The sequence below is a fragment of the Lissotriton helveticus genome, chromosome 6 (genome assembly GCF_964261635.1).
Source record: "Lissotriton helveticus chromosome 6, aLisHel1.1, whole genome shotgun sequence".
In the NCBI taxonomy this organism is placed as follows: Eukaryota; Metazoa; Chordata; class Amphibia; order Caudata; family Salamandridae; genus Lissotriton; species Lissotriton helveticus.
This window is the reverse complement of record NC_136067.1, coordinates 1,643,233,593-1,643,246,262: the sequence shown is the minus strand read 5'-3', so window position 1 is coordinate 1,643,246,262 and position 12,670 is coordinate 1,643,233,593. Positions and strand designations below refer to the sequence as shown.

Genomic DNA, 12,670 nt, shown 5'->3' with positions numbered 1-12,670 from the left:
TCCTCTTCTACAAGGCCTTCCTCAGAGGGTTCATCACCTTTTTAGCCCAGATTCGGATCCACCTGATAATGATGATGGGGATGATTTACCCCCACACAATGATGATATCTAAACTGATTTTGGATTTTGTAGTACTTCTGAAAGCTTTTTTTTTTTACCACATAAAGTCACACAAGCTGCATTGTCATGGGAGACCTAAAAAGGCCAGAGTGGTAGTGCAGAGAAGGAAAAACTAAATGTCTCGGAGAAGGAGAGGACGAAGGAAGGTGGCACCATGTCGCATCAAAATGCACTCACTTAAAAAAGGACGTATGCTCAGGTTTTCAAAATAAACCGCATTCGCCAGGTTGGTTTCATGAATATGTTGAGTTCCAATTGCTGTGAAATAAATTGCAGACAGCAATTTCTGAAAACGTTTCTCCAGAACGGGCTTTTACAAGTAATTTTTCCATAACACCTTAAACCAGCGAAACACATCACTTAAAATGAGTAATTTCAAATGGTTGACAAAAGCAAAACATGTAAATTGCTTGCAGTGCAAAGGTGAAATGTTTGAGGACCACCTTACATAAAGATGTCACCCTTACGGTCATATTTACCACCCCATCATATAAAAATAAAGTTAAAAAAAATCGGAGTTTACACTGACTTAAGAAACAGTTTAATTACATTTTAGTTATTACAACCTTAATCCTTGCTGGACATAGATAAAGGTATACGGTCTCTTAATTGAAAAATAATAGTTACTGGCGTGACTGCTAGCTAAGACTGTTTAAGAACTCCCTTCTATTACACACATTGGAACAGGGGTAACAATGTAACATATAAATTCAGCGAAGCAGGGTCTCTTGGAAGCCCCATGTTTTCCTGGCCACCATGTGCCTTCAGGCAGTGCTCTTTTAATACTGTAGTGCCCTTGCTTTACAGAAGAAAAGTAATTATTTATTTAAGCACTCATCTAACCACTTCATTGTTCTTTCGCACAATTTTTGCTAGTACCGAGTACATAAGGTTGGCACCTAGAAATGTTTTTGTCCATTGTGTACTAAACAGATAGCTGGACTCACTGAAATTAGCCAAGTCGGTCCAAGAAAGGTACTAGTGGACGTCGTCATGCAATACATTTTCATACATAAGGTTTCAGTGTACTCCTCTTTTTAACCACCGGTAATGGCATACAACACACATCATCAGCAACACCACCATCCCATCACCTGTGAACATCCACACTCAATCAAGGAAAGCTTGTGAGAAAGTTGAACAGAAGTTGAGGAAGCCAATGATGATTGATGACAAGCTGGCATGCACGTTTCTTCAAACAAAATAGAAAGAAATACTTTGACCAGTTGGTAGGTGCTGCAGTGTGTGACACCACAATGGTGTTCAAAACCCATATCAAGCCCCTCAGTTTGATAGCTAATGTTTGCATGGCTTAAAAATAAATTGTCCATGTTATTTCATAAAGTATCTAGAGTCAGATAGGCAAATATGATGCAAATCCTGGTGTAGGCCCTGCAGATACTTCACTTCTCCTTTGTTTGATTGGTCAGCTTCCATAGCGTCATATCATTTTATTTGTTTTAAAATATAATTTTAGCTGATATGATTGGTGCACTTTTGACATTGTCTAAGTAGAAGAAATTTTGGGGCAGATAAATATTGATGAGGAAGCCACAGTTCTTTGCATGTCATGATCACCCTGCCTAAATACTTTCCACTGTAGTGATCGTTGTAAGTCAGTAACTGAGAAAATGTGGTTCCATCCCGTTTAAAACTCCATTGTTCTGCTTTGTAGAAAAATGGAACTGTGTGAGGTAGAGGCCAACTCATTAGAGCCATGCATAGTCACCGGATGAAGATGCTTAAGGTTATATACCACACCGTCAGAGTCTGGCGGCTATAGATAATACGTAGCAAGGGTCATGTCCTCGTGATGTAGGATGATGGTCACCCAATATCTTAACCCCCAAACAATCCTGAAACGGAACCACAAGATAAACAGGTGTGGAAGGAGAGGCTAAGGATGGGGGGGGGTGAAGGAAGAACTGCAGGAGTGGAGAGGGGAAGGAGGAGGTTAACCAGTGGGGAGCACGAGTATGAGGAAAGGAGCTTTGTCAAGTGAGTGCAATAGGGTAGTGACTAGTTGGGAGTACAACCCGGATGGCAAGATGAGATCCAAGAAATCAAGGAGCCAGCAGGGGAGGGGGACTTTAGGGGGTGAATCATCAGCTATTAGATTTTTAAATTGCTGCAGCATGGTGTCCCAAGCAGGGGCTATTGGGTGTTTAAGTATGCGCCTTGCCTCCTCCCAGTGCAGTGCGAGCTTTCAGCTTTGTCCCAACAGAAAAGTTCTGCATGCCACTGGGGAAGAGCTGGTGGGTAAGGGGCTCGCAATGAATAGTGAGGAGGCGCTTAGGTAGCAGGAGAGCCAGGTTAGTAAATCGAGCTCTCACTTTGTGGTTCTTCATTCTAGAGAAGATATGGGGGGGCCGTTGCTCCCAGGAGTTCAACAACGTCAGCTCTCTAACAGTGCACGTGAACAAAAAGCCTTAGAGTCTCTTTATAATTTCTTTTAGTCCTTTATTATCAATTCGAAATATGCTTATTTTAAAGAAGCAGCCAACGCGTTTCGTTCCGTTTGACAAACTGCCAGGAGAACTTCTTCAGGGCTGCGGACAAAGTAACATAAAACATATATAAGACACAAACCAAAACACTTTGACAGACGACATAAACACAACATATTACAATTATTTATACATACATAAACACAACTTATTACAATTGTTATTACATACATAGTCACAAACAAAGATATACTATTAAAAAGAGCCACATAATCATACACTTATTTTGAAATCTTTTTAGATCACTACACATTAGGAAAAGGGGGACACAAAAATCACGTATTTACATTTGTTATCTCAAGTGTTTCGCTAATATTTAATCATTTTGTGGTTTGATTCACATCATTAATAAGAGACACTAGGTCAACAATCAAACAGTTTTAGAAGTTTTTCATCAGATTAATTAACAAAAATACATATCAAATTCACATGAAGAAACAGAAGAGCAGGTAATGGATGTCCTTGCATCACACGGCAAAAGCTGTCCGCTGCATATATTGACGAACATGTATTTCAGGCAAACCGAAAGAAATTTCAACCAAGGGTGAGCAGAAAACAGAAGATAAAATAGTAAAGCTCAAAATAGGGTTACGTAAAAGAGGAGAAAAAAGAAAAGATTGATATCCTCACCTTTGAAAACAAATTTAACTATTAACTGCAATTGTTGATTTCAGTCCATTAAGAAAGAAAGAGTAGCTGTCGTTGTGATGCTACTTTGGCTTGAAAGAATCAAAATCTAAAAATAGATAATATAAAAATGCTATTTAATATGCGTTTTGTAGATATCAAAAACCTTAAATATTTTAAAACCAGAATAAGGTGTGGAGAAGACTCAGATAATCGTCTCCAGCAGAGATCTTAGTGAAACTGAGGGTAGACTTACCAATTAGTAAAGTCTCTCAGCATACCAGTAGAGCAAAGAGAACAGTAAATAAATACGGGATGGTACCCCTAGTCCATATTTGAACCTGTCCGGTATACGCCGCTTAGAAAGACAGTCATCAATAAAGTAATTAAATCATTTTTGCATGTGTAAACAGAACGAAACACGTTCGCTACTTCTTTAAAATAAGCATATTTCTAATTGATAATAAAGGACTAAAATAAATTATAAAGAGACTCTAAGGCTTTTTGTTCACATGCACTGCTCTATGGGAATTATAGTCTTTGAATCTGTGAACAGTGGCACCAAAGGGCAACGGGTACTGAGAAGTGTGTACGAACCTGGACTCCAATATGTCTACAGTACAGATGTGAGGTGCTTTTTTTTTTTCGATAAGTCCGTTGCCCATTTGCTTTTTGCGGAATTAAGCTCTGTAACAGTGGTCAGTGCGGAGTGTATGACACACCAGTAAACAGGTATGTGGGGGGCAGGACCAAATCATGTGCTGTAGGTCGACCATACGGGCCTGGGACCTGGAACCTGAAGCAAGGTAGATTAGCTGTAGGCAAAATACGGATGAGGTGTGGCGGTGTGAGGTATGCCTTATGAAGAATGGTGAACTGAATACTTGTAAAGTGGGCATTCCTGGATATAATTTGGGGGGGATTCCAATTCACTTGTCCATTTGATGTCATGTAAAGGTCTGCCAAAGTCTGCCTCCCACAGCTGTTAGGGGTGCGTCAGTGGAAGGCCAGTCTGTTCCTGAAGTGCATTATGGATCACTGCATGTGTTGAGGGTTCTTCGACCATTATGCTCCACAGTGAACGCAATGCGGCTAGCAGTTGCCTATGCATCAGGAATTAACCAGGAGGAATAATGTAATCGAGGCGTAATTGCTCAAATGTGAGGTGTTGAAAGTCCTGAAAAAAGGTCACCATCATTGGCGAGAGAACAGGAGCACCATTCCTCTGTCTGTTCAGCCAGAAATGGCCCTTTCGGGGCCCGGAATGGGAGCGGCTGGGGAATACAAAATGACCTGATTGGACAATTGTAGGTCCCTGGCCAAGCATTTCTGGGCGACCCAGACGTGCAACGATCACAACTGTTGTGGCTGAGTAGTAGGATGGGGGAGTCTAAGAAGCCTCCACCTCCCTCCCCCCAAAGAAAAGTTGGGCACACTTGATGTATTCTACAACTCTGTTTCTTTATATATTCAATTGTATTCGCTTTTAAAGCATAGTAAATGATGACCTTAGAGTGCACCAGGATTCAACAATCCTTGTTGGGGCTCTACAATGATTCCCTCACTGTCACCCTCCAACAGTGCCCCTCATCTCCCCATAGCCCCTCACTCAATTGTATTGCATTTGTTGTATAGCTCCTCTCATACCAGTGTAGGGTGTCGGATCACTTTACATCATATAGAAAGACAATTAATCATACATGTGTAAATCAGTGTATAGATAATGTTATACAAGACAAAGGGGACTACAAGGTGTAGGATTCATGTCCTTGACTAGAGAAGCACAAACCTAAGATTCAGAACGTAACACAGTGGTTACGGTTGGCTTTACTAATAAGAATTTATTTCAACCCAAACAAACAATGTTTAGCAACATTGGGATAATGAAAGACTCAGCAAAAACATAACTTTCTAATCTGTACCATGTAGTTTGCATGCAGCTCTTTGATGACACCTCATAGCTCACTGTGCTAGATCATAATTGTGTAACTTATTAACTGCACCGTAGCAAAAGAGTCTCTATGACAAAAGCAATAACCCACTAAGCTATGCACATAAAATGCTGTTCTGTGATCTGCATGATACACGTCCTTGGCACCAGGCATATTAACCCCCTTCTGTGCTACCTTAGATGAGTCAAAACTGCCACTAGACACAACTTCGATCTCTCTCCAGCAGGTACATTAATCACCAGTTATCTTGATACTTTAATCGTTGCCTGAAAACTACTGACTATACAAGGAACACTTCATCAAGTGCTTTCAAAACTGCTGCACTGCTGCAAAACCGGCCCCCACCTTTCCAGCCTCCTGGGGGAGATGCCGATGCCTGGTAAGGCCAGTCTAGCCTTGACCCTGATCAGAGGGAAAACATAAACGTGTGCTCAATAAAGAAGCATGCAAGTGAACTCAGCTCTTAATATAAAAATCCCCAGGAATGGTGTGAACATTTGGTATTGTGGTATTGTGGAAGAAACAAATTGACAAAGGATCATGTTGAGGTACCCAACCAAACTGCATGAAAATTACGTTCGATATTTTTGGATAGGGCTTCTAATTTTATTTTCCTTCACACTGTCTTTTCGTCAAAGTGAACCCCAATTTCAGATGTCTTAAGAAAGAATAATTCTTAATCCTCAGATGAGTCCCAACAGGTTTGATCCTCAAACTTTTCTTATGAGCGTTTGTCTGGATCTTTTAATTTACGAATGTAAACCCGTCACCAGGGCCTGTATAAAGTGCCCCAGAGCACACCAAGTGGGACACATGCTTTCTGCACCCCAAGGGCACTTTGGTATTACAAAAGGGGCTGCAGATGCTTGTGCGACCCATTAGTAACAGATCATGCCTGTGCACTTGTAGCACCAGCACATTTCTATGGGGAGCATTCCATCATTTGCAAGGGGTCTTGGCCCATGCAAATGAACAAAATGCTTTGCCTATGCGACCCACCATATGATGGACCCGGGTGCAGAGACAAATGCTGACAGAAGGTACACAGACTGTACACCGTACATAGGTGGAACACAGTTTGACCCCTGAGGGAGCCCTCCGAAGGGGGGGGGGGGGGGGGGTAGTGAGTCTCTTGGACCCCAATAGTCCAATGCAGTCACTCGCTACACCTCGTGCAGGAGGTTCTCTGTCCCCCTATGTAAAGTTGATTGTGTGGCCCCTACACTGTGAAACACAGAATGTTGCTTCAAACAGCTGCTCCGTCTTTTTAATGTGCGGATCCTGATGCAGTCGTGAGATTGGGGTACCACAGTATCTGTTATAGGGTGCACCATCCGTGTTGGAGCCTGACACACCTAGTTAAAGGTGCGCTGCAACGCAAACTGAGACAGTGCACCCTTTACACAATAAAGCCACAGGGTTTTAATGAGTATCTGCCCATTTTGCACTCCTACAGCAAAGTTGTATTGCATAACATTGCAGCTGCTGGTGTGGTCCCTTCAGTAGAACGGTTTTTTGCAGTCTCAAAGTTAGTATCAGTGTAAGAGTGACTGGGAGTTACATCATTTACATGGGAGTATGGTCCCATGCAAGTTTAGGGAAAAGTTTTGCCCTGGGGCATGCTCTAGTTCATAGAATTCAGAATTAAGGAGCTAGACTCTGTTGTAATCTGAGGAAATGTGAGCCTATTTCTCAAGCCTGATAGAATTTCACTGGCTTCCAGTGGGATAAAGGATACAGTTCTGTGTACCCATTTCCTGTCCTTTCGAGGAGAATAATACAAATACTCATGAATACTGACCCTCACTATGCCCTCAGTTGGAACTTCTGATTCGGTAATGCAGACCTGATCATAGTGAAGTGTATTGCCTGGGATACTCTGTAGCTGACAGTTTAGTTATTTTTAGTTTTATGCTATACAGGAGGCTACAGCCAGATTTAAACCGGCTGAACCTCAAGTAGATCAATGTGTTATCAGATATATTGATGTGAATGATCACCCCTTCCACTGATCAGTTATTTGTACTTTTTGGGTGTGCCCTAAAGACGGCTTTAGCTGTTTTTTCAGACTCATGTTTTCCCAAAAAGTCCTATTAAGAATACTTTCGCCTAGGGGGTGTTTAGTTAACCATTTAATTCATTTGACTGCTCAAATGCCACTCATATTATGCGCCCTCCCACCTCAGCTAACATTATAGAACAATGGGTCCAGGCAAACTTCAACCATTGGATACTTTCACTTTCAAGTGACTGCATTTTGCTTGTACAATGCCAGATATTTAAAGACATTTGCATTTACCAATGACCAAGAAATGTATTGAAATCTGCAATATTCACTTATTATAAACCAGCTTTGGCATGTTTTACCTATGGAAAACCAGCACAGATCAGTACAATAGCAAACATATGTATGCACATTATATGTTGAAACCAACCCCCCTCAGCTTTGTGAATGTCCTTTGAAGCACTTGGCATCTGTCACAAGAGGGACACCTACTAACGCCTTGAAGTATGGCATCTTTCTGAAAGCCCTTTTGAGCATTTATTTCTGCCTGAAGAGGGGCATCCACTAAAGTGTTGAAGGACTGTAGCCTTGTTAACTACTTCAAACTGTTACATCGGAATTAGAAACTGACTTCTAGTAGTGACTTGAGCTATGCAAAAGCCAGAACTGATGTCTTTGCCAATGTTTGCTTTTATATAAATAAAAGATTCTATGACGGAGAAAGAAAAGTTGTGTACCTGTGATAATAGTTCTATATTCTGGTTAACTCTAAAGATGCACAGATTACATTAGAAACAATATTTTTCAGGTGAATTGCCACCACTATTTTGTTGGAGAGGAGAAAGGGGAGGGGAACTGAGAACGAGAGCGAGAAAATAAAGTGGGTGTATACATGTATACAACCGTCTGTGCCCTTTCATTGTGATAGGTCCCAAATCATGTTCTATATGTTCTCTAATCATCTCTTTCATTTGTAGGAGCTTTGACATCTTTGAAACACCACAAGGATGATGTACAGACAATAAAAACTGGAATGGAATGTGGCCTTACCCTAGACAAAGAATTTGATTTGAAGTTTGGAGATGAAATAGTATGCTATGAAGAAAAGATTGTTGCACAGAAAATCTTGTGGGATCCAGGATTTTAACTACCATTAAGACGGGCAAAAACACTTTGTGAACTGTTGGGTATTGATTTTCAAGAATCAATATGCGGGTGATGTGATGCGACCCGCTGAGGAACCACTAAAAGCACTTTTGGGATTGTCTACCCACAACTAAAATTAAACAACACATTGTCGCAGAAGAAGGGACATTTTGTGTTGACCACATGATGGAATTGCTTTCACATATCACCATGTTTTTATTTGTGGTAGGAAGTACCCTAGACAACGTAAAGATAAACGGATTCTGCAGAAATGGACTAGCAAATACTTTTTCCCAAACCTGGAGCGATTACTATTGAATGGCTTGTGCTGTTTAGAAATACAAGTCATACAGCTTGCATGTTTGTATTGCACAACATTTTCTGTGGTACAGTATGAATTGAATGATTCTCTCACACATCTTTTCAGTCAAATATTGTGAAGAAAACAGAGGTTTTGTACTTCAGATGGTTTCACGTTTGTGAAGTGCTTATCCGTACTACTCCTCAGATCTTTGTATGATATTTGCTGTAAATTGATCAAATAAAACAACTATGTTTATTACTTATTGCATTTTCCTCTTTACAATAGGATTTAGAAAGCTATAGTTTATTGTATTTAGTCATGGTATTAACATATGTTAGTGGCAACTAGGTAATTGTGGACTGAGACATGGGTGAATGTGTATAATCGAAGAAGAGGTTAACTTATGGTCATTAATCTTCACCAGGATGTGGGAAATCAAGCTGTTGGCATAAGTCCCCCTCCCAATGTCACCCCCACATGCACACTCCCACATGCCATCCGTTTACAGCGCTTCATGTCCTCTTCTGCCATTTTCTGAACTTAGAATGTAGGTGGATAGCAGTAATTGATCACGTTTTGATTGGTATAGCCAACCTCTGCATACCAAGAAGAGTGTTAACTATTTTTTCTGTAGTACTGTATTTCGGGAGTCTACATGCCTCAGAGCATATTGACGACATGTTAACATCATCAACCCAAAAATTTATCTTAAAACAGGCAGTGCCAGGCTAGCCTACCAGGCCTTTAGGACATTTCCTATGGCCTTGTTGACAATGCAGCGGTGCAATACCAGACAAACCTAAATGTAATTACATTAAGACTAGTACTAGTATTGGCTCTCGGCGGAGTAATAAAAGGGAAATTCTCCCCCCCCCTGCTTTAAACGCGGAGGTCAACTTGCAGGACTCAGGAGGTATAGGGGGTCTGTGGGCACTTTATATTTGAAATCTTTGTCTTCAGCGGGACGGGAGGGAGGCCCTGATAATTTACTTACCAAGCACAGTGGTTCACCCATAGCAAGCAGTGAGAGTGTCTGTGGGACCAAAGCAAAGCTCACACTAAAGAAAAACAGTGAACAGGGGGGTAGTGGCAATAGGTTGGGGAAGGTGGGCTCACTGGAGTTTAGGATTAAGACAAAACCCTCTCTCACCTCATTTTTTAAAGTTGTGCCAAAGACTTTGACATTAAAGGGAGAGTGTCCCCCTAAGTCAACCAATACAGCAGCAGTTTCTAGTTCTAAGCATGTTAGTCCGGCCACGAGCTGTACGCTGGAGGGTGATAATAGTATTGGACAGGCAAATTTGTTGGACTGGTCTAATCATCTAAGCCCCAATCCTTTACAGGTCCTTTCTTTGGATATGGAGGGAGGCTGGTCATACTCCACAAGTCCAGACTGACCCAATCACTGAGGATAGCATAGAGCAACTTGCCCCATCTTTAAACGAAGGTGTTTAACCCCGGGAGAGAGCATAGGGTTGGTAGAGAATACGAGTACCCCGAGTCCTTCGGCTGTTGAGGCGGAGAATTCTATTCAGCTGAGCGGTCATATTGAGGCAGGGTCTGAATCAAAATCTGAGCTAGAAGGTGATCTTTCAGTTATTGCTCTTATGAAGAAATTAGATGTTGATATGCATAAGGGGTTTGAGGTTTCCAAGCTAAATCACGAAGATATTAGAGCTGCCTGTAGTATGCTAGAAAAAAAAATTATGTTTTGAGTTCCCGTACAGATGCTTTAGAGGCAGAAGTTAAGGATCTTAGGGAGGTGGTTACAGCTAATCGGAAAGAGCAGGATGCCATTAAGAGTAAGGATAGGGAACACGAAGAGACAGTTGAAAGGTTGGAAAATATGCAAAGGAGGAATAACTCAAAGATCTTAAAGCTGCCGGAAGGCAAAGAAGGGGCGGATATTAAGAAATATGTAGTACAGCTTTTCAAGACTGAATTGCAGCTGGAGGAGAGTGAGGAGGAGATTCTGAGAGTTATTCAGAGAGTGCACCACGATCCTTTCAGGTTGACCCCAAACCGTCCAAAGCCTAGGAAGATTCTGATACATTTTCTGACTTATGGTTTAAAAAAAAAGATCTTGGCTGCCGCTCTTAAAAAGAAATCCATCGAGGTGGATGGTGTTAAGGTCGAGGTAAGATCGGATTTGTCCCCTGCAACTGATAACAGGCAGTGGGAGTTAGGCAAGCGAATTGAGCCGTTGAGGAGGTTGGGAGCTTCAGTTCAACTGAAGTTTCCAGCTTTCCTAAAGGTTATGTGGAATAACAGAATGCTCTCATTCTGATTTATTGAAGAGGTGGATAATTTTCTGGAACAGTGTCAAGCTGGAAGTTTGTAAATCAGCTGCGTTAAGCAAAAGTATGTGTTCGAGGCATGTGGGCTGCTGAATTCATATCTTTGCATAGATCGCCGCCTAGTGTTGGGTCCGGATGATTGCACTTTGTTGTCTTGGAAGAGTCTTCGAAGTATCACGAGATAGGTGACTCCTCCCTTGGACCATAGTGCGCATGGGCATCCACTCCATCCTTAGATTGTTTTTTTTCGCCATTGGGTTCGGATGTTCTTTCCCTCATTCCAGCTCGGAATCAAAACTAACTACTCCCTAAGGCCAAAAGGCCTTCGAACTTGACGGTATTGTTTTCGCTCGGTACCCCTCGACTCCATCCAAATTTTCATCTTGATCCGGTCGTCGACGCGGGCCGTTGGGCCTTATCGACACCACGTGCGACTTCCGTCGATGGAAAGGAGTCCTTTTAAAAGGTGCCCACAATGCCACTCAAAGTTCCCACATACTGACAAACACAGAGTATGCAACAAGTGTTTGTCACCTGAACACAAAGAAGAGGATTGCCCGGCATGTGCCCAATTTCGATCCAAGAAAACTATCTGGAATCGACGGGCTGCCAGGCGAGAGATGCAGAAGTCAGCACCGGAACCGGAGAATATCTTCGAGGACTTCCAAGAGCTTCCCGAAGCTGCCGACTCCGATCTCGAGATCGTCACCGTTGAGGACCAATCTGACTCCAATGAACAGATCACACCGGGGCAAAAAACTGTGAGTACCAAGCCCCCCACTCCACTCAGCCCAACAAAGAAGGCTCCGGTCGAAGCATCGCCGAAAGGCCTTAGCCAAGATCGAGACATTCCTTCGGAGACCCCACCTCTCGCCCTGGCTCCGAAGCACAAACAAACGCTTTCAGGTAGCCCAGGCCCGATGAGAGTCATCGAGCCAAGAACAGTTCTCCAGCCAAAGGTCATCGAACCAAAAAAAATGGTAGAGCCGAAGGGCACACAACCAAAAGAGGAGGCCCGACCCAAGATAATCGACCCAAAAAGTAAGGTTGTCGATCCAAAGGGTGTACAGCCTAAGAAAGCTGTCGACGCCGAAAAACCATCGGCACCGAAACCCTCGGCACCAAAGAGCGTCACACCGCAAAAACACTCGGCCCCAAAAGGCTTAGCACCAAATACAATCGTCAAGCCCAAAAAACCATCGGAACCGAAGACATCGGAACCGAAGAAAATCGTCCAACTGAAAAAGGTTGTCGATCCAACTGATACAGACAAACCTAAAAAGGCTGCCGAACACAAAAAAGACAGTCGACCCAAAGAAACACCAGGCTTCGGACAAAAAACGTACCGAACCAAAAGCCCCGGTCGATCCAAAACAAGTCACCGAGCCTAAAAAGGCCGCCGATCCGAAGAAAGACTCTAAAGCCAAAGAACGCATCGAACCAAGAAAGGTTATCGAACCTAAATCAGCTGTCGAGCCCAAAGGAGCACCGACACCAAAAAGCACCGAGCCACAGACTCCAAAAAATTATATATCGATCCATATACAGGACACGTGATAGTCTACCACCGAAAGAAGAGGCCTTTACCACAAGACACTCCTCCAGTTCCTCCAAAGAACAAAGACTTTGGCACATCTCCCTCAAGGTCTTTCACTCCTCCTTTTCTGCCTGATATGCCTTTCGTTCCGTACTCTCCCAGACACTCTGATCAC

At 42.5% G+C, this 12,670-nt stretch overlaps 1 protein-coding gene across 3 annotated transcripts in view; it reads left to right on the top strand.

The window, feature by feature from the left end:
* Nucleotides 1–8,923, top strand: part of MTIF2 (mitochondrial translational initiation factor 2) — a 348,454-nt gene extending 339,531 nt beyond the window's left edge. For all 3 annotated transcript variants that reach the window (XM_078649490.1, XM_078649492.1, XM_078649491.1), the window contains one exon: nucleotides 8,189–8,923. In XM_078649490.1, the coding sequence (XP_078505616.1) occupies nucleotides 8,189–8,358 (170 nt within the window). In that variant the 3' untranslated portion in view covers nucleotides 8,359–8,923. The remainder of the gene's footprint in view (nucleotides 1–8,188) is intronic.
* Nucleotides 8,924–12,670: the final 3,747 nt, after the last annotated feature.